At 43.9% G+C, this 25832-nt stretch overlaps 1 protein-coding gene across 1 annotated transcript in view; it reads left to right on the top strand.

Moving 5' to 3' along the window:
- Positions 1 to 22937, top strand: part of LOC126210076 (uncharacterized) — a 100067-nt gene extending 77130 nt beyond the window's left edge. The window contains exons 5-7 of the mRNA XM_049939203.1: positions 6343 to 6429; positions 18734 to 18969; positions 21226 to 22937. Of these exons, the coding sequence (XP_049795160.1) occupies positions 6343 to 6429; positions 18734 to 18969; positions 21226 to 21853 (951 nt within the window). The 3' untranslated portion in view covers positions 21854 to 22937. The remainder of the gene's footprint in view (positions 1 to 6342; positions 6430 to 18733; positions 18970 to 21225) is intronic.
- The last annotated feature ends 2895 nt before the right edge of the window (positions 22938 to 25832 follow it).

The following is a 25832-nucleotide window of genomic DNA, read 5'->3' as shown; positions in this document are numbered from 1 at the left end:
GAATTTGAGTCTGGTGTCTGCTTTTCCCACTATGTTTTATATGTTCGTTCCACTTAATGTCGCTCTGGATAGTTACTCCTACATATTTTACGGCAAACGCTGTCCCCCGCTGTTCATCATCAATAATGTAGCTGTACAATCGTGGATTTCTTTTCCTATGTATGCGGAATATGTTACATTTATTTACGTTCAGGGTCAACTGCCAGAGCCTGCACCATTCATCAATTCTTTGCAGGTCGTTCTGCAAATTCCTAGTATCTTCTGGCGTTGCTACTTTGGTATAGACAACTGCATCATCCACGAATAGCCTTAAAGAGCAGCCGACGCTTTCTACTAGATCATTTATATAGATTGTAAACAGCAACGGTCCTATGACACTTCCCTGTGGTACTCCGGATATTACCTTTAAATCTGTAGATTTAGTTCCGTTAAGAGCGACGTGTTGAGTTATATCTGCAAGAAAGTCTTGAATCCAGTCGCAGGTCTGCTCCGATACTCCGTAAGCTCGTATTCTTTTCATTAAACTGCCATGCGGTACGGTGTCAAATGCCTTACTGAAATCAAGGAACACGGCCTCAACCTAAGCGCCGTTGTCGACTGCGCTGTGGATCTCATGGAGGAACAGAGCCAGCTTAGTTTCGCTGGGTCTCTGTTTGCGGAATCCATTTTCATTTTTATAGAGGAGATGTTCATTTTGCAAAAAACATCATAATTCCCTAATTTTACAAAAATGGTTCAAATGGCTCTGAGCACTATGGGACTCAACTGCTGTGGTCATTAGTCCCCTAGAACTTAGAACTAGTTAAACCTAACTAACCTAAGGACATCACAAACATCCATGCCCGAGACAGGATTCGAACCTGCGACCGTAGCGGTCTTGCGGTTCCAGACTGCAGCGCCTTTAACCGCACGGCCACTTCGGCCGGCTCCCTAATTTTACAACAGATTGACGTCAGCGATATAGGTCTATAATCATGTGGATCTGTCTTACGGCCTTTCTTAAAAACGGGAATGACCTGAGTTTTTTTCCAGTCGTTACGAACCTTTCATGGCTCAAGTGATCTACGATAAATTACTGGTAGAAGGTGAGCAAGTTCTTTCGCACGAACCGATGCGGCTGTGTTGGAGGAGGAGGTGCAGCAGGCAATCTCGTAAAGGTTTCATCCTGTTTAATGAATTCTCCCAGTCTGTTGTGCATAAAGAAAAAACGAAATGATCGTAAGGCATTGTTGGCCGGGAGGCCCCAACCGGGGAAGTTCAGCCGCGAAGTGCAAGTCTTATTTCAGTCGACGAGACGGTGGGAAACTTGTGTGCCGGCGATGAGGATGAAACGATGGTGAGGAGTGGAGAAAAATCACCAACCAATCTCGGGAATCGAACCCGGGCCCGCTGCATGGGAGGCAGGCACGTTACCACACAGCTAAGCATGCGGGCCTCTGTGCGTAATGTTTCCACAAGTCACATCAAATCCGGGTGTGCTGTCCAATGTCAACATGTCCAAAAACAGTGACCTGGGACAACCGCAGGAAAGGGACAATCATGTTACTAGACTTTTAAATTAATTACTGTGATCTACTGCCATGAGTTTTTGGCAGCCTATACCGTTTACACCCCGCATATTGGATGTGTCTCCCACGTTTCATCAAGCGCTATTTCTCTCTTGTTGCGACAGGAATCTGAAGTTTAGTTTTTTGCAAGGTATAGCCGGAGTGAGCCCAGACAAATGCTGCTCATCAAGTGTCTCACGCGATGGCCAGCGTCGACGGGGGGCCTAGATTTGTTTCCTGTTACAAACGGAATGATTTTAAAATGGAATTTTACGTGCCCTAGAGTAGTCTAGTGTTTTATTCGTGCATATTACGATGGTCACTCCAAAAGAAATGCACACTATTTTTTTTAAATCCATCTATTACTCTACATGTTTGAAAGTTTTACAGTGTGTAGATACATCCTTTAGGAACAATATTTTCATTTCTACACATAATTTCCATCCCTCTCAACGGCCTTACGCCATCTTGGAACCAGCGTTTGTATACGCGGACGGTAAAATTCTGGACCAACCTGTTGGAGCCACTGTTTGGCAGTGTGCACAAGGGAGTCATCATCTTCAAATCTTGTTCCACGAAGAGAGACTTTCAGTTTCCCAAAGAGATGATAGTCACATGGAACCAGGTCAGGACCGTAAGGCGGGTGTTTCAGTGTTGTCCATCCGAGTTTTGTGATCACTTCCATGGTTTTTTGACTGACATGTGGCCGTGCATTGTCGTGCAACAGCAAAACATCATGCTTTTGCCGATGTGGTCGAACACGACTCAGTCGAGCTTGAAGTTTCTTCAGTGTCGTCACACATGCATCAGAATTTTTGGTGGTTCCACTTGGCACGATATCCACAAGCAAGAGTCCTTCGGAATCGAGAAACACTGTAGCCGTAACTTTTCCAGCAGAAGGTGTGGTTTTGAATTTTTTTTTTCTTGGGCGAATTTGCATGATGCCACTCCATTGATTGCCTCATCATCTCTGGTGAAAAATAATGGAGCCATGTTTCATCACCTGTCGCAATTCTTCCAAGAAATTCATCTCCACCATTCTCGTACTGTTCCAAAAGTTCGCTGCGTACCGTTTTTCTTGTTTCTTTGCGAGCCACTATCAAGATCCTGGGAACCCACCTGGCACAAATATTTTTATTAACGCCAACACTTTCAGTATTCTGCAAATATTTCCTTCCCCTATCCCAATGTAGCGTGACAATTCGTTGACTGTGATGCATCTGTCAGCCGTCACCAATTCGTTAACTCTCTGCACATTGTCTGGAGTGTGTGCAGTACGAGGCCTGCCACTGCGAGGACAATCCTCAATATTGCCGTGCCCGCTTTCATCACGTAACCTGCTTGCCCGCCGACCAACTGTACTGCGATCGACAGAAGCATCTCCGTACACCTTTTTCGACCTCTTGTGGATGTTTCCCACTGTCTCGTTTTGACTGCACAGGAATTCTATGACAGCACGTTGCTTCTGACGAACATCAAGTGTAGCAGCCATCTTGAAGGCATGCCGTGACGGCGCCACTCACGGGAGCAGGTTGAACTAAGTTTGAAAACAAGCGGGAAGGATGTATCTACACACTGTGAAACTTTCAGATGTGCAGAATGAAAACTGCATTTTTACAAAAATAGTGTACATTTCTTTTGGAGTGACTCTCGTAACAGCAACAGTTATAAACACGAAGATTAACCAGTACTCCAGCAGCTACTACGAAGTGCTGCTGCACGTGGGAGCAGACGCAGTGGGCCAGAGCGGTGCTGGGGGACTGGCTATTCTTCGTGTTTTACTGCCCCCGTTAATACACATCGATAAAAAGAATATCGCACTAGACTAATTTGCGACCGCTCTGCCGATTGGGCACATAAAATTTTATTTGTAATGGCAAATAAACTTACACTTTCCATTGACGTTTGGCGTCGCTTAAAAAAGTGATGAGCAGCATTTGTCTGTGCTGACTCCAGCTAAACATTGGAAAAAAAGAAACTGCAAAAACCTAGCGGAATGCCAGAGAAAACGCGACTGACGACTCCTAAGAACGGCAACATGTGTACATGTCATTAACTATCAGATATGGTATGCCATTCCTGTGTAGCTCATAGTCTAACTCCCTTTTTAATTTACATAATAATGTGGCAATTTACTTCAGTTCTTACCTTGACTAGTGAAATATAGTATGGGCCCTTCTCACGTCCGTCGGCCGTCGTAATTTAATATATTATTATTATTATTTTTATTTTTATTTTGATTGTTGCCGACTTACGTGGTGGGCCTTAATAAAAATGATATTTCATTCAATTTTGATTTACGATTAAATGCTTTTGTGAAGTTCTCCTTTTTAACAATATTAATCTTCAGTATAAATTATTTGCTACGTTAATGAACGTTAGACTCACTGAATTTAAAACAGGAGCATGTAAGTCGAACAATGGGATAAACTTTTCATATAAATTTCCTCGGCTAGTCAGTTCACTTTAAATCAAAAAACGTTTAGTTATTAATTACAATTGCGGCCAACACACGCGCGGAGTATTTTTTCTTACCTCCGTTAACCATTGCATTGGAGTCCTGGCTCTGGCTCTCGGCTGTGGTACTGAAAATAAGAACCTTAAAGCTACGTATTTCTGCAACTTCGTGCGGCTGTGGAGAAAAATGAATATTATGTTAATGGCGGGCGAGTTTTTCGCTTCCGCTAATTTTTTATAAGTTAATATCGCCACGTAATGGCGTCGTTGGCTGCATCGGCCGCTGCGATTGTTGAACTGTAAATTACTTGAATGCAGGTTAATTCAAGGAAGGCGGACATGAAATCGGGATGACCTCTTACAAATTAAAAGTGAACAATAATATTAAATCAATATATTATCTGCTTAATTCATACAAATATGCTTACATTTGCCAGCACTCGCAAGATGTCCGTCTACACGCAACCGAGACAAGAGAAGAAGTGAAAACGACTAAAAAATTAACAAAAGAGAGTATCTAGTTGTCCCTTTAGATCATTTTGTTATATTTCTTTGCACTCGAAACTTACACAGAGAAATTATTATTTTACGGGTACATTATAAAAAATCTGTATCATTCAAGTTTTAAATGTCTCTTCTTTATAAATACCATTTTTTAAGTCTTTTCGTAATATAGCACTGGGGACAATATACCTTGCAGTTTTAGGTTTTTGTATGCAGTTTCATTTCAGTATTGTTGGTGACATTCGAGGCATATTCGGAATATAATGGCCGTTCGATGAGAGAAAATTGTACGTTCATCAGTAAAAAAACATTTAACGTCGTTTTTCATTTTCTACAAACGTATTTCGCTTTTCCACGTTACCGCCTTTTCTTTACAATAAGAGAAGTACCCCGTGACGAACGGCTGCAGTCGAATAAAAGTACCTCTAAAATTCTAAGACGAATCAGTTCTGCGACCTATCAATGTCATTTAACTTTCAAACTCTGTGTATATGTGCAATCGATGCGTGGAGGTTGTTGTTGTTGTGGTCTTCAGTCCAGAGACTGGTTTGATGCAGCTCTCCATGCTACTCTATCCTGTGCAAGGTTCTTCATCTCCAAGTACCTACTGCAACCTACATCCTTCTGAATCAGTTTAATGTATTGATCTTTTGGTCTCCCTCTACGATTTTTACCATCCACGCTGCCCTCCAGTACTAAATTGGTGATCCCTTGATGCCTCAGTATATGCCCTACCAACCGATCCCTTCTTCTAGTCAAGTTGTGCCACAAATTTCTCTTAATGGTCGTAAAGACTACAGAAGAACATGTAGCTGGCCTGCCTGGCTAGCCACGCAGTCTAACGCGCTTCTTCCCGCGCGGGAAGGCGTGCCGGTCCCTGGCACAAATCCGACCGGCGGATTAGTGTCGAGGTCCGGTGTGCCGGCCAGTCTGTGCATGGTTTTTAGGCAGTTTTCCATCTGCCTCTGCGAATGCGGGCTGGTTCCCCTTATTCCGCCTCAGTTACACTACGTCGGTGATTGCTGCGCAAACACTGTCTCCACGTACGCGTACACCATGATTACTGTACCACGCAAACATCTGGGCTACACTCGTCTGGTATGAGACGTTTCCATGAGGGATCCACTGTGGGTCGAACCGCACAATAACCCTGGGTTCGGTGTGGGGCGGCGGTGGGGTATGTGGACTGCTGTGGCCTGTTGTGGGGTTGTAAACCACTGAGAGCTACGGCGAGACGAAGCCTCTCCGTCGTTTGTAGGTCCCTGGTTCAATACACAATACACATTACAGTGTAATGGATAACTATTATATCTATCAGATTCACAAGAGTCATAAACGAGTTATTACTTGGCAAAAAGCCCAGCATTTGCTCGAAACATTGTATGTTACCACTTGCTTATAGACTCATGTTTCCCAAAACAGAAGGTGATGTGTTTCTGTAGGTGCTTCCTTTATTCACTATCGAAGTGCAAATGTGGAATTTGAGTGAGGTGATTAAAATACAGAACTATGGAACAGTACACACACTTTGACAGGGTTAACATGTGAATATGTTGCATCATTTTCAATGTATCTGCGCTGCTGTAGTTAATGTAAAAAATCGCACTGGTCACTTTACTATCCAGAACTCTACGATGTTTACCGTACAAACGCGGCCGACACTAATAGTTCAAGAGTGCTTTGTGACAAGATTGGGACGAAAGAGTATTTTCATTGTGGCACAAAATGTAGCCATATCGAAAAACTCAATAACTTCTTAGTGATTATTGTTTTGTTTTATCACAAGTAAGATCATTAAAAATAGAATCCCTACTAACATAGTCTCACGTTTCAGTTTGCTGTAAACCAGATGTATGAAGATATCCCAAGACAGTGTCTCAATCTCATCGCCGAAAAGGCCTGGGAGCAAGGACACGTATGGGTAAGTATGATGATTTTTTTTATAACAACTGATGCTTTATCTATGAGGGAGGTGTCACATTAAGGCCTGTGAAATTTTTCTGACTGAAAATATTTGGTTACTCGTTGATAGAGGTGTTCTGGTTGCGTTATTGCACTATGATACTGTAATTCGATTGTTCAGTGGTTCACGCCTATTGCAAATTTAAGTATTTGGTTTGAGTAAAACTGTAAGATTTCCTTTCGAAAATACGCTGAAGAAACTGGTGCACCTGCGTAATATCATATACGGCCCCAGCGGGCGCACAGAAGTGCCACAACACGACGTGCCATGGACATGACTAATGTCTGAAATAGTCCCGGAGGTAAGTGACACCATGAATCCTGCAGGGCTGTTCGTAAGGCCGTAAAAGTACAACACGTTGCAAGGCACCCCAGAAATGGTCAATAATGTGCATGTCTGGGGAGTCTGGCGGGCAGCGGAAGTGTTTAAACTCAGAAGAGTGTTTCTAAAGCCATTGTGTAGCAATTCTGGAGGTGTGGGGTGTCGCATTGTCCTGCTGGAATTGCCCAAGTCCGTCGGAACGCACAATGGACGAGTGGATGCTGGTGATGAAACAGGGTGCTTACGTACATGTCATATGTTAGAGGCGTATCTAGACGTATCAGGGCTCCCATATCAATACAACTGCACACACCTCACACCAATACAGAGCCTCCACCAGCTTGTACAGTCTCCTGCTGACATCCAGGGTCCATGGATTCATGAGGTTGTCTCCATATCCGTACACGTCCATCCGCTTGATACAATTTGAAACGAGACTTGTCCGACCAGGCAATATGTTTCCAGTCATCAACAGTCCAATGTTGGTGTCGAGGGGCCCAGGCAAGGCGTAAAGCTTTGTGTCGTGCAGTCATCAAGAGTACGCGGGTGGGCCTTCGGCTCCGAAAGTCCATATCGATGATGTTTCGTTGAGTGGTTCGCACACTGACACTTGTTGATGGCCCAGGATTGAAATCTGCAGCAATTTGCGGAAGGGCTGCACTTCTGTCACATTGAACGATTCTCCTCTGTCGTCGTTGGTCCCGTTCTTGCAGGATCTTTTTCCGACCGAGCGATGTCGGAGATTTGGTGTTTTCCCGGATTCCTGATTTAAAGGTCCATTCGTGAAATGGTCGTACGGGAAGATCCCCACTTCATCGCCACCTCGGAGATGTTGTGTCTCATCCCTCGTGCGCTGACTATAACACCACGTTCAAACTCACTTAAATCTTGATATCTTGCCATTTTAGCGGCAGTAACCGATCTAACAACTGCGCCAGACACTAGTTGTCTTATATAGGGGTTGCCGACTGCCTGTTTACAAATCTCCGTATTTGATTACGCATGCCAACACCAGTTTCTTTGGCGCTTCACTGTAAATCTTTCGGCAACAAGGAGGAGAAGTCAAAAAGTAAAGGGAATTTTGCAGTTTGCCACCGAAGGGTTTGGTAACACTGCTAGTAACCAGGGCTGAAGTATGTCGTCTGGAACAGTTCTACACAACGTGTCAGTCTTATTCTCGCGCTAGTTGTGTATTTTAGCAGACCGTGGAACATGGCAGCTCCATTGTCGATCTGCACCAAGGAGGAAATAAGGGCAGTCTTTCGGTCTTTGTTCGCAGAAGATGTTAAGCCTGTGAAAATTATTCGTCGAATGCAAGTGCACTGCGGTGACAGCTATTTATAGCGTAACAAGATCTACGAATGAACAGAGCGCTTGAAACAAGGAATGGCGAGGAAAGATCGGGCACGTCATCGACGTCAACAACTGTGGACAATTTGGAAGTCGTTGAGGGAGTGGTGATGGAAAACACAGTGGACCAAATCGCCAGTACTTTACATATCAGCCATGGTTCAGCACATTCCATCTTATATGACAGGCTAAACTTTCGGAAAGTATGTGCAAGATGGGTACCGACGAACTTCCAGCGTAGCGTAAGACGCAAGGGATGGCCATCCCTCGTAAAAATTGGACTCGTTATCATCGCGAGGGAGATTGATTTTTACAGCAAATCGTTACGGTAGACAAAACGTGGATGCCGCATAACGAACTGGGAAGTAAGGTCGCGAGCATGGTTTGGAAACACCCATCATTACCAGAGGTTAAGAGATTTAAACGTCAGCCATCAGCTGGTAAGATTATGCTAACAATGTTGTGGGACATGGAAGGTGTTGTAGCCTTTCAATTCTCCCCAAGGCGCGAAACTGTGAACAGTGAGAGCTACTTTGATGTGTTCCGAACTAAACTGAAACTTACAATCAGATCCAAACGTCGCGGAAAACTGCGAAAAGTTGTTACCCTGCAGCAAGAAAACGCTCGGCCACATTCTTCAAAACGGACGGCTGGAGCAGTAAAGAAGTTGGGATTCGAATTGCTGGAACACCCGCCATACAGTCGAGGCCTGGCTCCAACCGGTTTCCATGTTTGGACCAGGGAAGGAAGCGCTCAGGGGAAGAAGATTCGCAAACCGATGTAGAAGTCATTGATGCGGTGCAAAATTGTTTACTGGCGCAACCAGAAAGCTTTTTTCCGACGGAATCAAAAAACTTGTGAAACGTTAGACAAAGTGTGTTGATGTCCAGGGAGGTTGTGTAGAAAAATGTGTGTTTCAATTTTCTGTCATCAATATAAATATTTTTTTTTTCTAGTCCCCTAGAACTTGAGAACTACTTAAACCTAACTAACCCAAGGACATCACACACATCAATGCCCTAGGCCGGATTCGAGCCTGCGACCATAGCAGTCGCGCAGTTCAGGACTTCGCGCCTAGGGCCACTCGGCTAGCGCGGCCGGCTTCTTTTTCTCAAAAATCTCTTTACTTTCTGACTTCCCCTTGTATTTATGTTTTTTTAAGGAATTTGACACTTAAAATGTTCAAGTGTTTCCGAAGATCCAAATTTCAGTTTCTTAGCTTCACCTTCAACAATATCAGCAACAAAACAAATTATTCTGTGCTCACTTATACTACCAAAGATAGTAAGAATTATAAACGTCCAAACCGAAACAGTTGAAGAAATTAATGAAATTTAATATCTGAGATGGAGGAATCGTAAATGAAGCCCACAACGTAAAATTAGGATTCAAAACGTACATGAAATATTTTATGCCCTGTGTGGTATCCTAAAGAGCAAATGTATATATAGAAAAACAAAAACTGGGATCTGTAAATCACTTATACTCAACATATGCATGTGAAAGTTGGGACTGAAGAATATTCATCAGGAATATAGTAGGCAAAATTTTTGGGGCAGTGAAGGGCCATGTCAGATGAGGAGGGCGCATTCGAAAAAAATGTGTAAGTATCTGATGAAATGAACTCGCATTCAGTCACGTATCCCGATACGACAAGAGTCACTTTTTCGATACGACTAAAGCCATCCACTGAAAAGATGTACTATCTTAGCCAGTAAGTGAAACCCTTCTTAGCTCACAATGAATGACTCCAGAGTGTCGAAGAAGCACATATGATCATGAGTACTCGCTGATTGCCTAGAAATACCTACTGCTTTACTGTGGATCTAAGAATCAATCTTGACGCACCAAGTCCTCAACTGAATTAATACGATTACTCTAAGACAATCACATAATTAGCCAATGAATCTCTCTTTAGCTCATCTACGCTACATGTGAAACGTACCTCAAGAGGCCCATAGACTGGCGATCATATTGCGCAATATTTCATATTGCACAATGATAATGACCGTCTTAAGATGATATTGAAGGTTGCCTAATATAGTGTACAATATACTGACGAATGGACTGTAATTAGCTTTTACTGACCTAACTATTTACAAGTGGTAAGGTCTCATATTGCGCAATATTTCATATTGCACAGTAATAATGACCGTCTTAAGATGATATTGAAGGTTGCCTAATATAGTGTACAATATACTGACGAATGGACTGTAATTCTCTTTTACTGACCTAACTATTTACAAGTGGTACAGTCTCTGGCTAATATTGCGCGCTGCGCAACAGAATTATAGGATTATTTTTTTCGAAATCCCCTTATTCCGCAGTTATTCCCAATTGCGATGCAAAGGGTTGAAAATGAGATGAGCGTATGGCATTTATTGGCCGGGATATCCCCTTCGGTGTTCGGCCGCCGTATTGCAAGTCTTTGTAGTTAACACCATTTCGGCTACTTGCGTGTCAGTGATGACGAAAATGATGGTGAAGGACATAAAACACCCAGCCCCTTGCTGGGAATCGAACCCGGGCCCCCTTGCGCTGTAGGCGGTAACACTACCGCTGCGCTACGGAGGCGGGGTTGAAATTTGGCTAAAAGATGCCAACAAAATTCCTTGGTAACGGTACAAAAGCGTGGCGCCCTGCGATTTCAGCCTTTGCCTTGCGGCGTTTCAAACAGCAACGTGTCGACACGTGCGAAAAAAAGGCCAAAGCTCAGAACTTCATGTGAGGTGTAAGGTGGGTTAATGGTGTCACATTGGCACCAAATTTCACTACAACTCTTCCCAACGCCGCCGTCGACGTGTCACACGATGGGAAGGTCGTCGTAACCCCTCTTACTCACATTTCACCCCTTCTCTTGTCGCCTCTGCTGTGGAGGTCAGAACCGCGACGCCAGCGTTGAAGTCGCGTGGTTTGTTTACTGATGCCCCCGAGGAAAACGTTTCACACACACAGCTGCTCAGGATCCACACGAGAGGGCTACGGGGGGGGGGGGGGGGGGGGTTGCATAAAAGCAACAACCATTTTCCCTGGGGCGTTGATATCCACACATTTCGTTGTGGACAACTACAGTTCACAATGCGATGAGCAACAGGACGAAGTTCTTCACAGCCTTCGACACTACTGACAACCCTCGACGCTTCATGCCTTCCCTGAGAACACTGAGGGATGCACCTCTAATGAACGTGATTGCATTCATTCAGAATGCAGCGCAATCGGAAATTTTACTCTCGTGTAGAGGTCGGTACCACTAGGGACCGCTCAGTACCAATCGATGGAATCTGAACGTGACTCGAAGCAGCAGAAGGTGCTTATGATTTTTAAACCTCCTGTTTCGCATCCTCCTGTAGCTTGGTGATGAGGGGGTGCAACATTGACACACGTGTGAACAGAGCGGCAAAGGGTTCCACTAAGAGTCTTCGGTTCAGGAAAACCATTCGTGACATTCACCTACCTACCCTTAGCGAGAATGTTACACGTGAAACTGTACTGAAACAACCTGTGAAGTATCCAGAATGAGATTTTCACTCTGCAGCGGAGTGTGCGCTGATATGAATATTCCTGGAAGAATTAAACTGTGTGCTGGACAGAGACTCGAACTCGCAGTAAGGTAAGAGATGAAGTACTGGCAGAAGTAAAGCTGTGAGGACGGGGTGTGAGTTGTGGTTGGGTATCTCAGATGGTAGAGCACTTGCCAACGAAAGCCAAAGCCCTGAGTTCGATTCTCGGTCCGGCACACAGTTTTAATCTGCCAGCAAGTTTCAACCTGTCAAGTATTCCCAGGCGCCTACAGGCAGGCACGTGAAACAGAAGGTGTGTCGAGGGGTTGTCTGCCTGCAGGCAACTCGAACAACTTGGCAGGAGCGAATATTGCAGTCGTGCTGCACTGAAGTAGTATGATCATTTTCGATGGGGAATCAGCCCCATAATGTCCTTTGAGATGGCTTCATACATGTGCGGTTGTCACTACCACACAAAGTGAGTGTCCTTGTGCCATGTTGAGTCATCATCAGATTATGTATCTCATCTGCATGTAGAAATTTGAAGTAAATAGGCACATCAAAAAACGTTTTGCGTCACCCCCATTCCCAGAACTCCTGAAGATAGACGTTGACTATGGATATTGTATCACAACACAGTCCTGTTGACTATTCGGAGATGTCACTAAACCAGCCCAGAGATGTAAACAACCATGCATGAGCAGCGCCTATTAGATGGAGGTGGTCTGATAGCCGATCAGTTCCAGTCATTCCACCAGGAAGCAGGTACACGGCTCGTATTGTCGGTAGTTCAACCATGCCTATATGGTCAATACCGAAGTTCAATCGCGTCCGTATTGTTACTTTGTGCCAGGAAAGGCTCTCAAGGGAAGTGTCGAGGCATCTCAGACTGAACCAAAGCGATGTTGTTCAGACATGGAGGAGATACACAGAGACAGGAACTGTTGATGACATGCCTCGCTCGTGGCGCCCAAGCGTTACTACTGCAGTGGATGATCGCTACCTACGGATTATAGCTCAGAGGAACCCTGACAGCAATGCTACCAAGTTGAATAATGCTATTCGCGCAGCCACAGGACATCGTGTTACGACTCAAACTTTGCGCAATAGGCTGCATGATGCGCAACTGCACTCCCGACATCCATGGCGAGATCCATCTTTGCAACCACGACACCACATAGTGCTGCGTAGTGCCGAATGGACCGCTCAGGATTGGCATCACGTTATCTTCACTGATGACTGTCGCATATGCCTTTTAACCAGACTACCGTCGGAGATGTGTTTGGAGGGAATCTGGTCAGGCAGAACGCCTTAAACACACTGTTCAGTGAGTGCAGAAAGGTGGAGGTTTCCTGCTGTTTTGGGGTGGCATTATGTGGGGCCGACGAACGCCGCTGGTGGTCACGGAAGGTGCCGTAACGGCTGTACAATACGTGAATGCCGTCCTCCGACAGATAGTGCAACCATATCGGCAGCATATTGGTGAGGCATTCGTCTTCATGAGCAACAATTCGCGCCCCCATCGTGCATATCTTTTGAATAACTTCCTTCAGGATAACGACATCGCTCAAGTAAAGTGACCGGCATGTTCTCCAGACATGAACCCTATCGAACATGCCTGGCAAAGATTGAAAAGGGCTGTTTATGGATGACGTGACCCACCAACCACTCTGAGGGATCTACGCCGAATCGCCGTTGAGGAGTGGGACAATCTGGACCAAAAGTGCTTTGATGAACTTGTGGATGGTATGCCACAACGAATACAGGCATGCAGTGATGTTCATGTGGGTCTCTATTCCAATTTTCTGTACAGGTTCCGGAACTCTCGGAGCCGAGGTGATCCAAAACTTTTTTGGATGTGCGTATATGCAGAGTGAGTCAGGAGAAAAGGTGCATGCTTTGAGGGGTGTACAAGTGATGATTCTGAACAAAAAAACTCCTAATAAACATATGCCCTTTTCGTAATCGTTTCCGAGTAAACCAATGAAAACTACTAGGAAAGCTAAACGTGTAGCGGCGTCCTTACTATGTCAGTACGACTTCACTTGCGCATGGTGCAGTTGTTTACCTCAAGTCTCAATCCGACAGTGCTTGTCGTAGTGCAAGGAACTACAGTGTTGTTACGTGAACAACGAATACAGTTTTGTGTGGTGAAAATGCCACGGAGCTTCACACATGCAGAGTATGCTGACATGGTGTTTGTCTATGGTTTGTCCAATGGGAACTAAAGAGGTGCTGTGTGAGAATACCAACAACGATTTCCGAATCGCAGAGGGCCAGGTAGCAGGGGGTTTAGCTGGGTGTTTCACGGATTGCGTGAGCGTGGTACGCTTCCCAGCGTAAATGTTGTCTCTGAACGTCCCGTACAACAAACTCTTAATGTAGCTGAGAACATTCTTCATTAGTGGAACGCAACCCTACTACTAGCTCTAGAAGAATTGCTGCCCAGCTTGGTATTCCACAGACACGAGTGATACGCACAGTACACGAGCACAGTCTGTATCCCTTTCATCGGCAGAGTGTACAACATCTGCATGAAGATGATGCTGCCGCCCGGCAACAATTCTGTCAATGGATCATTGCCAACGATCGATTAATTCCACGTATTCAGTTCAGTGATGCGTCAGTATTTACCCGCAACGGAATCAGCAACACGCGCAACTATCATCTATGGGCAAATTAAAATTTGCACGCTACTGTGGAAACGAAATTTCAACGACGTTTCTCAGTCAACGTGTGATGCCGTATTATTGATGACCAACTCATGGGTCCAGTTGTTTTAGATAACTGTCTTACTGGGACACGGTATCTTGAGTTTCTTCAAAATGTGTTATCTGAATACGTGGAGGATATTCCTGTGGCAACACGAGCCCATGTGTACTTTCAGCATGACGGAGCTCCTACACATTCCGTACGGCCAGTGACACAGTATCTCAACACAACGTATCCTGGTCGTTGGATCTGTCACCGGGGAGTCATTGCTTGGCCACCGAGGTCACCCGATCTTACCCCATTGGATTACTGTTTGTGGGGGTGGCTGAAGAGTGACGTCTACAAGCGCAGAGTGGACACAAGAGAGGAACTTCTAGCTCGTATTTTGCGTGCTCGTGCCCAGGTAAAGGAATGCGAAACTGAGCTCCGATCGTCGACGCAACACCTGTCCACAAGAGCAGCATCATGCACTGAATTTGACGATGGACTGTTTGAACATCTTCTGTGAGGAAATGTACACAATTAAACAAACCATAACATAAAAATATCTTAATTTTCCGTCACCTGCACCTCTCCTGCTCCTAGCTGTTTACATTGGTTTACCCAGAGACGGTTAAGAAAAGGTCATATATTTATTAGAAGTTTTTTATTCAGAATCACCAGTAGTATCACCCGTCAAAGCACGTACCTTACCTCCTGACTCAACTTGTATACATATGGAGAGAGAGAGAGGGGGGGGGGGGGAGAAAATATGTAGCCTATGTCCGCTCACATGTTCACAAGAGTATCGTTACGAAATTTGAAGTAAATCGGCCAAAAACTTTTTAGAGATTTTTGGTAACCATCTTTCCCCTTTATAGATTACACATGTATATATTTATAGTCAGAAATCTTATGTTGAAAATGATCTTCCTCTTGTCTTGAAGATAAAGTACGAAAAATATCATGAAGGTCGGAATAAAACTGTAGTTTTTTTTTTAATTACAAATAAATAATCAAACGAACACTCTTTTTTATATACCGGATCGTTACAATTGAACTTTCCATATCTAACACGTTATAACATGAAAACTAATTACCCTACAAACACCAAAGTTGGTGGCATTAATGTTAAGGAAGAGAAATAATGCAGAATCAATTCAATTGAAACGCTTTTAATACGCTGCTACGGTACATCATGCCATTACATACCAGTATCATGACTGCTACAAAAGCTGTTCAATATGACGCCGATCAGTGTCCAGAAGAGTCTGAAAGCGTAGGATTGCATTTTGCACGGCAGAACGAAGCATGTCCGTGGGTATGGTGGCTACCTCTCTTGATATGCTGCACTTCAGTCCAACACATGTGTGAATGGTCCCCTGGTAAACCCTGTCCTACAGATAAGACCCACAACCAGAAGTCACAGGGAGTGAGAGCAGGTGATGGTACCGATCAAGCTTTTGGAAACGACAGGCTGACAATTCGATCGTTTCCAACTGTGTTTCGGAAAAGCAGGTGAACTTCACGAGCGAAGTGCGGTGGGGTCACATGCTGCATGAAAACTGTTGAGTTCATGGCGTCTCTCTAGTGCAGAGCGGGTATGACATGCTGGAGAAGCATATTGCAGTAACGCTGGCCAGTCACACTGCACGTCTTTCATCCTATAGCGCCAGTCTCTTCAAAAAAGAATGGGACAATGATGAACGTAGCTGTGAAGCCACACCATGTGCTGACACGTTCACCATACAGAGGAACTTCATGCACAATGAATTGTGGTGAAGATTCCCACCCTCGGCAATTCTGTGTGTTCAGCTCATCCGTCAGAGAAAAATTAGCTTCGTCTGTCCATAAGATGGTCCAGGGCGAGCCCTCGTCAACTTCAATCCTTACGCGAAAGTGGAGCTCGACATCAGCACGCTGTTGTGCGTCCTGAGGTGCAAGCTGCTGTACAATATGGATCTTGTATGGACACCATTTGAGAATGATTCGAAGCGCCTTCCGCACAGTGGAACACGGGATGTTCAACTGTCGTGAAACAGCACGTGTACTGCCTGACAATCGGGAGTTTTGAGCTGCCTTGTCTGCCATAGCAACAGCGCTTTCATCAACAACCTGTAGTGCAAGCGCTCGTTGGCCTCTTCCCATAGCGACGCCCGGTTCTCCAGTTCATTCAAACTTCTTCATAATGCTCCACACAGCACGTGGATAAAGAAGACCCTTCCATAATCCTTTCAGCCAGCAATATTCCCGAAGTGCAGCTGCAGCACTGCTGTTGTTTTGATAACAGAGCTTCACCAGTAATGCCCTGCTCCTTTTGTCCAAGGCCATGTTGACATGTCAGGTGCACTGCGGCTGGTCAGGTGTGTGTGAGACTGTGAACCACCATGACTGATCATGACACCTGGTGGCCATAGTTGGAACTGGACGGTGGCGCTGTGATGCATGGAAATCGTGAACTTCATTCTCTGGAGATTAATGCTACCAAGTTTGGTACCTGTACGCTAATTAGTTTCTGTCCTATAACGTGTTAAGTAGGGAAAGTTTAACTATAACCACTCAGTGTATAGATTATGCAAACTTATTACTTACTTTTGAGTTATAGTACTGTAGTGTGCCCATGGGTTACTTTCTAGGGGGAGGGGGGGATAACCAGGTGGTACGGAGTAATTTTAATACACTCTTAAGACAAAGAAAATGATACAGAGTTATGCAAGTTGGTCACAAATTGTAAATCATGAAGGTATCGTCAGAAAATCAAATTTATAAACTTTGGCGGCCGATGGATGGATGTGTGATGTTGCAGAGCAGTTTCACCTCGTAGCTGGCAAGGATAGTAAACAACGGTCGTGTCGATACCAGGGTATAAAGTTTTTCCAAATTTCGTTCCGTATATTCATATGCACAGTGATTATGCCCCACAGACAGATACATGAGCAATACACACAGATGTCTGCGTTTCAGAGAGGATGTTGAGTTCAAAGAAGCCAATTGGAGTAATAGGTAATTTGCTGGACATTTGAATGGGACTGATGTAACTATTCGACGACGTTTTCAGGAATGAGTGAACTATGGTCGAATATAATGCCAGGAAGAAAGTGGTCGACCTAGAAAGATGACAGAATGTGTCGACCAAGCAATCGTCAAGAGGTACTCATAGCCCTGTGTTCACCATTGTCATCCATCATACGTGCAACAGATGCTTCAGTACCCACAGAGATCAATAATACGCTCACAAAAAGGGGACTAAGCTCACGGCGTCTCTTGCACCAACTACCATTGACCTCTCTACAGCAGGCCGGTGTGGCCGTGCGGTTCTAGGTGCTTCAGTCTGGAACCGCGTGGCCACTATGGTCGCAAGTTCGAATCCTGCCTCGGGCATGGGTGTGTGTGATGTCCTTAGGTTAGTTAGGTTTAAGTAGTTCCGCTGATGACCTCAGATGTTAAGTCCCATAGCGCTTAGAGCCATTTGAACCATTTGAACGCCCCAGACAGTGGTGAGATACCAACCTGACTGTCACCCAATAGCCGGGAGTGATGATCTGGGATGCCATTTCATTTCATAGCGGGACCTTTTTGGTTGTCAACTGAGCTGCCTTTAAAGCACAGCGGTATGTCGATATGTCGACGATGTTCTTTGACCAGGTTTGTTGTCCTCCATAGTAAGCTATCCTGGGCTTACATTTCAGCAAGATAATGACTAACCACACACAGCGAGAGTTTATACTGCCTTTCTTCGTGCCTTTCAAACCCTGTCATGGCCAACAAGGTCGCCACATCTCTCCCTAATTGAGAACATTAGCATTACTGGAAGGAACCAACTCGGGATTTTGAGTGTCTAAAGCGCCAGTTGGACTGAACTTGGGACAGTACCCGTCAGGAGGGCATACAACAACTCTGTCAACCAAAGCCACGACGAGCAGCTGCTTGCATAAGGGTCAGAGGTGGACCAACGATTTACTGACTTACCCAATTTGTGAAGATCTTTCTCTTGAATATATCACCCAATTTCCCTGAAATTGCAATCACTTGTTTGGATGTATATACACATCACAACTACCCATTTCCATCCCATTCGGATAGTTCCTATGTGGTACTTTTTTTTGTCTTAACGCGCATTTTGGAAGGTGAACGGTAACTTTTAAATAGCCGTAAAAAAGTTCCAGTTCCGACTATGTTAAAAACCCTCGTAATACCGACATGTAAATCGTTTCCTCGAAAGAAAACCAGCTGACTACACTATAATACTTCTCCTTTACCCGAGAATTAGGGGCTGGTCACGATCCCCCTTGCCCCCAGGCATAGGTGCCTAGTACTGCAGACAGCACAAAACAGTTACTGCCCTTACTACATTATCACTTTGTTGCGATTATATTCTAAAGACAGATGTTATTTTTCAGGTTCCCATTTTCATTGACCCTCACAACTTCAGAACAGTAGGAGTTTTGAGGTATTTTCGCGAGAAGAGAGGAAATGGCAGCTACAGCAGCAGCAGCCCCTGTCGTGCCACCGACGTTGCAGATGGGTGCACCACACCCCTGCCAGAGGATCAGGTGGGGTCTCCAGCAGGCTCCAGTGGCTGTGGGCAAGCAGCGAAGTGGCATGAGCACTGGCTGGATAGCGACGAGGGCACCAGGTACTCGTTACTACATTATTATGACAATTTTAAGGCACAAGTAATGTATCTCATTTCAAAGAGATGTAAAAAAGCTACAGTTCTAAACTGTTTCACTTGTTCATTTACTTAAAAGCTATTTTTTTGTACTTCTGCCGTTACATACAAATATTCGGTTGACGTCAAAGTTTGATAAGCGGTTCTCCATTGTAAATTTGCCCTTAGAATATATGAACAACTACTTTTTGATTTGAATTTTTGAAATTCTTTGTATCGTTTTTGGCTAGTTTTCATCCATCACTCATAATATTTCTTCTTCTTCTTCTTCTTCTTCTTGTGGCGGGGTTCTACAGCTCTCGCCACATGTCACATCTCTGTCGCTAAATGCCTTGATCTTGCCGTTCTTCGTCATTCCTTTCTATTCCTCTTCTCTACCATCGCTTCTTGAATATGCATGCATATCCCATGGAGGAATGTGCCATTCTTGACAACACAGACACCGCAATAGTGTGTTTATCCACCGATACCAGGCAGCAACTTTCAATTAAAATGTCCTCCCCTGTATGGGAGTTACATAATGTGTGTATGAATATATGTTGCGACAGAAACGACAACATATGGAAATTTGGTTCTGACCGTGAGTCGTACACAGATAGTTAAAGCAGTTAAGGCAACCACACACATAAAACGAGAAATTCGGGCTCGAGTCCTGGTCTGGCATAAATTTTCATTGTCATCATTCCCATATACAGCTGATGGTTTTCATAACGGCTGTAGTCGCTACAGCACCTGTTCCTTCGATCATGCATGCAAGTCTGAAGGAACTATGCATCGTACTTTTGAACGCCACAGGAACTGCAACGTCGTATTTTAACTTTGGTGTACCCCCCCCCCCCCCCCCCGCACTCATCCCCCCCCACCCTCCCCCCCGAGATGTTTTCGTACCACAGATATGCCCGATGTAAACCAGTTCTTTGGTTCAACAAATAAAAGTACCACAGACTGACTGCTCTCAAAAGAATGAACAGGTAAACAACAGTTAATCTAACGGGTGGCCAACAGAAAGCCTACAGAATAGTTTCACTTGAAAAGAAAGAACGAATAACTTAGTCAATATGTATAACTACAACAGAATGTACCCCCTGTTTTCATTCGGTTTCTGGTTTCTCTCAAAAGAAATGAATGGCCATAAAACAGCAGCTAGCTAAATCAATTATTTCCTTTCAGTTGTCTCCGTAGACTGGTTTCACTCAAAAGGATGAATGAAGGATTTAATCGATACATCAAACTACAACCAAATACGAGTAAGTCGAATGTTTTCTAACAAACCACTGAATCGATTGTTTTACTTCGTTGTTCTCATCAAGCTTCTTATAATATCTTGTTGACTTAGTTGTTTTAAGACGTCACTTTCATTACTTAATGGTGTCAAATCGTTGAGCATTGTGTTATAATAGGAAGGTTCGAATCCGCCCTCTGATATATTTCAGTTTTGAAAATGACATTTTTCCACTGTTCTTTGCGATTATAAGGGGCAAGTACGTCCTTCCACAGCAGTGATATCAGGGGAACAACGTTTGATGCCTTATGGGGCCAATTTTGGGATGAAATGAGAAATGGAAGAAATCGACTTTCGCTGGATACTAACTCATATGAAAGTCCTTTAAAACTTCTTTTAAAAGTCTTGTGGTTATGCTAATTCATGTGCGATTCGTTTGTCTGGGAACCACTCGGAGTTTGTCCTGATGGAGAGCGAAGTTTGAAAAGTGAATGTGTTTAGCACAAGCAGTCCATTCAAAATAATTACGTCTTCGTCTTGCAAGATTGTAAGGAACCCCACACCAAACTATTGGTATTAATTTTAAATTTTTGACGGAGCTGCCCTCCCTGTTGGAGCCCAGACAGCACCTCTAATTTAAAAGGCTTTCTCCTCCAGTGAGGAAAGAGATTTTGGAAGGGAGTGGCGAGTACATCCCATGCTGCTCGACTGAGAAACTTGTTTCTAAAGGTACTGGAAAACTGATACAGCGATAGACAGAAGATGTTGGCAGGCAGGGTAGGGTGTCTATGTTGCGAAATTGTGCCATTGCAGATTTTATAATGGTGTTCTAATATATTAGAAAGGTGTTGTGTAGATACTTTTTGACTTACTTTCGTACTAAATAAGTATATTCATATTCAGAAACGGTGCTGCTACCCCCGCACTTGAGTACCCTAAAACCAACATCACCACCACCACTGTCATCATCATCATCATCATCATCCTGCTTGTTGTAGGTCTGCTGCTATGGAGTACAAGAAGGGAGCACTCACTGCAGAATTTGGAGCATTGTACGAGAAGCGTGTGCTGGCCCTGGTCCTCCTCCGCTGCCTGAGGCGTGGGCTTCTCTTCCAGTTGTCTCCCAACAATCGCGATGCAGGCAGGTTCGACGATGTGGTGCTGGTGTGGCGACGCGAGGAACATTCTGAGGCGCACGCCCTGCTCGTCCAGGTCAAACACAAATCCTCTGGGAGGAAGACCATCCCCAGCCGCATGTGGCTGACCCTGTCTCCCAGGCCTGACTTCAGTCTCAGCAAGTACTGCACTTCCTTCAGAGAAATTAGCAAGTCACTGGTGAAGGGCAGAGTCACATGCGTCTTGCTGACGAACGCCTGCCTCGATGACAGTAGCCACAGCATGTTTCAGCGCCAGGATGTGGGCAGTGTCCCAGGTCTGGAGCTGCTAGAGGCTGGTGGTGACCTGTACAAGCTCAACCCTAAAAACGAACAGGTGTGGAAGGCAGTCCATGAGGACATAAGCTTTGTGGAGAATTTCTACCTATTGTGTAATCAGAGGGATTATGTGAACATATTGGGCGACATTTACAGAGAACTGGAACATTTGTTGGGCGCAGGTAACCTGTGAGGATCCATCTGGTATGTGTGATGACCTCATGTCTTGGATGAACAAATAGTGTGTGTGTTTGACGAGTGGCTGGAGCAATTGTTGGACACTTGTAGTTGAATACACCAGGAAAGAGACTGAGTGAAGAATGGTGACCACCAGACGTGAGTATTGCAGTGTGGCTGTTGTTTCGGGTTAAATAGAGTTCTGTAACTCAGCAAAGATGAAGCCTCCAGAAATGGGAACGGTGGTTCTCTCTGCTACTAAGACTCACCAAAGACTGGCTCACAAAACGCACACCCTGGTAGCTATGGACAGGTTCTTCGCTGCTGGGTATGAAAGAGTAAATTTTTTGAATTGTACAAATTTGTTTTATACGATCTCAGAAAATATTTTGCATCATTAAATTAAAAAAAAAGAAAAGAAAGAAAGAAAAAAGAGGTTCAAATGGCTCTCAGCACTGTGGGACTTAACTTCTGGGGTCATCAGTCCCCTAGAACGTAGAACTACTTAAACCCAACTAACCTAAGGACATCACCCACATCCATGCCCGAGGCAGGATTCGAACCTGCGACCGTAGCGGTCGCGCGGTTCCAGACTGAAGCGCCTAGAACCGCTCGGCCACTCTGGCCGGCCATTAAATTCAATTAGCCACCATTGGCCACCATCAAAACATTTCAAATCAGCCTCAGATGATAACCCAGAAATGCTTTGTTGTGGCAAATGCATATATTTATTGCTGAGCCAAAACATAATTACCATGTGCTTAATAGCGTGTTCCTCCACTATTGGAACGCAATTGCATGGGGGCTTAATTAAATATAATGCAAATAATTTTAATTTTAGTAGCTGTCTGTCCGGCTACGCAGTCTCGTAACCGGTTGGCCCTGACTAGTATTACTCCGCAATCTGACTGCATGGAATAACAACAAAGAATGAAAGGAAATTTCCGTTAACACAATGAATTAATTAAGTCCCCAGCAACTATAAAAGCTACGAAACAAAAAACTCCGAAACAACAAAGCACAAGTGTAACTGTTCTGTGTGTGGAAGTGTGATTCAACGTAGACATCTGGCACAGTTCTTCCTCACTTCGACAAAACGCCATTCACAATGAAGTAATTGAAAAACCAGAAATACTATGATTGCACATAGAAACCAGAATTACACTCTAATACATGAACACAAGCCAGATGCATTGTTGACTGAACCTGTGACCAAGAGACATTGTTAGTTAGGAAATTTGAAATACAAAATTTTTTTTATTACCTCATATATATTGACGAAAAATACACTCTGGTTATTACAACATCCCCAATCGAACAGCATCGGGTGTCTAGCCCATTAGAACAACTGCACACGACATGCTCACAACTAGTACTGCTATTGACATCCTCTCAACAACCACTAACCACGACAACTTCTCAACTAGCACTGCCAGTGGAGGCGGCGGAATAAAACTCTTTGGCGCAATCTCTGGCGCTGTGACTCAGTGTAGCCACCTTTCACAATACAGCTGCGAATGTGCTTGACATGCGTTCGATAATTCTTTGGTAGTTTTCCAGACAATGTGGCTGAAGGAAAGTTTCAGAGAGAACATCGGGCAACACTGGACTGTAACAGGTGAAAGGAATACGGTTGAAGTTGGATGCATAGCTTTCAGAGATGAAATAGTAAAGGCAGCACACGATCACATAGGTAAAAAAGCAAGACCGAGTAGAAATCCCTGAATAACTAAGTTTAAATGATGAAAGGAGAAAATATAAAAATACAGCAAGGGAATACAAATGTGTAAAATATGAATTGACAGAAAGTGCAGAACAGGTAAGCAGGAATGGTATGCAGAACTAGGGGACGGATGAGACCTTCGAAGAAAATAGAAGCGACTGTGTGAATATCAAGAGTTTTGCAAGTACTAAGCAAAGGAGACAATGAAAGGAAACTAACTTGAGGTCAATGTTGTAGAGAGAGCAAAAGGAGGAGATGAAGATAATAAGGGAGATATGATACTGTGAGAAGTATTTCACAGAGCACTGAAAGGTAACAAGGTCCCTGCAATAGATTATATTCCCTGAGAATTACTGAGACCCTTGTGAGAGTTAAAAAAAATTGTTCAAATGGCTCTGAGGACTATGCGACTCAACATCTGAGGTTATCAGTCCCCTAGAACTTAGAACTAATTAAACCTAACCAACCTAAGGACATCACACACATCCATGCCCGAGGCAAGATTCGAACCTGCGGCCGTAACTGTCGCGTGGTTCCAGACTGAAGCGCCTAAAACCGCTCGGCCACTGCGGCCGGCGTGAGAGTTAACCGTGACAAAATTATTGCATCTGGTGTGCAAGATATACGATACTGGGGAAATACACTCACTCACACTTAAGAAAAATGTAATAATTCCAATTCCAAATAAGGCAGTCGCTCTTAAGTTGTGAATTAGTTTAATAGGTCATCAATGCAAAATACTGACACTAGTTATTTACACAAGAGTGGAAGAACTGGTATAAGGCAACAACGTGGAAAATCAGTTTGGGTTTCGGAGAAATACAGGAACACAGATGCCTGATCGTACCACTTATCCAAGAAGATAGATTGAAGAAAGAAAAACCTATGTTTATAGCATTTCTAGATTTAGAGAAAGCTTTTGACAATGTTAAGTGACCTATTGAAATTTTGAAGAGAGTAGGAATAAAATACAGGGAGTGAAATCGTATCTACATCTTGCACAGAAAGCCGTCCGCATCTATAAGATGTGAGGGGCATGAAAGGCAAGCAGTGATTCAGAAGGGAGTGAGACAGGATCGTAGGTATCTCCAATATTATTCAGTCTGCACATCGAGCAAGCAGTAAAGCAAACCAAGGAGATATGCAGGAAGGGAATAGAGTTCAGGGAGAAGGAATGAAATCTCTGCCGTTTGACGATGACACCAGAATTCTGCCAGAGACAGAAGTGGGCTTGGAGGAGCATTTCAACGGAATACACAGTGTCTTGAAAGGATATAAGATGAACATAAATAAAAGCAAAACAAGGGTAAAGGAATGTGGTCGAATGGTGAGGGAATGAGATTTCAAAATGAGACGCTAGAAATAGTAGAAGAATTTTTGCGCTATGGGTCGTAACATAACTGATGGTGGCCGAAATAGAGAGGATACAAAATGTTGACTGGCAATAGCAAGAGAAGTATTTATAAAAAAAAGAGGAGTTTATTAACATCTAATATCAGTTTAAACCTTTCACACCTGTATTTCTTCTGGACGAAGAAAAATTTTCTTTATGCTGTAACGCTCTTAGGTGATCTTTTAGTCATTTTAGATGCAAGCTTTATACAAAATTATGTACCCACTTCCAAAAAGTACTTTGTCATTTCTTCTTTTTATGTACTAAAATAACTAATTTTGAAATATTCACTGCTTTGATAAATAAACTGATCATTCAAGAATTGCCATGCAAAATAACAATAATAATATTCATTTACACTGTAGAACACAAGTAACAAAACACGTCTGTGTATTCTGGCGGCCACAAGCTGCTGTGCACTACTACGGTGCGTTGTTGGGATTTTTACAGTGAAGACCAATAGTTGGCAGTACTTGTACATGATGAAAAGACTGAACATTCACAAAAGTGTTCATGAGGTTTCCACGTAGGAAAGAAATTATTCTGTTGCAACGAAGAGACAGTAAAATTTAATCTACACAATTGCATCAGTGAGTCTGAAAGGGATAAGTGTTAGGAAGTCTTTTTTTAGGGTATTTGTCTGGACTGTAGCCTTGTGCAGAAGTGAAACTTGTTAGATAAGCAGTTCAGAGGAGAACGGGGTGAGAGCTTTTGAAATGTGGTGCTACAGGAGAAAGATCACAACGACAACAACGTGGCACCAAATATCTAGTCACGAATTGCCATAAATTAAGAGCCAGTGCTCTGTGGGTGTGGAGCTGCCGTCCAATAGCACCCCATATGTCTTCCACCGACTTCAGAGTGAACGAATTTGTTGGC

Source organism: Schistocerca nitens, chromosome 10, assembly GCF_023898315.1.
Source record: "Schistocerca nitens isolate TAMUIC-IGC-003100 chromosome 10, iqSchNite1.1, whole genome shotgun sequence".
Taxonomy (NCBI): Eukaryota; Metazoa; Arthropoda; class Insecta; order Orthoptera; family Acrididae; genus Schistocerca; species Schistocerca nitens.
Note: the sequence above shows the minus strand (reverse complement) of the source record. Positions and strands in the feature narration are given on the sequence as shown.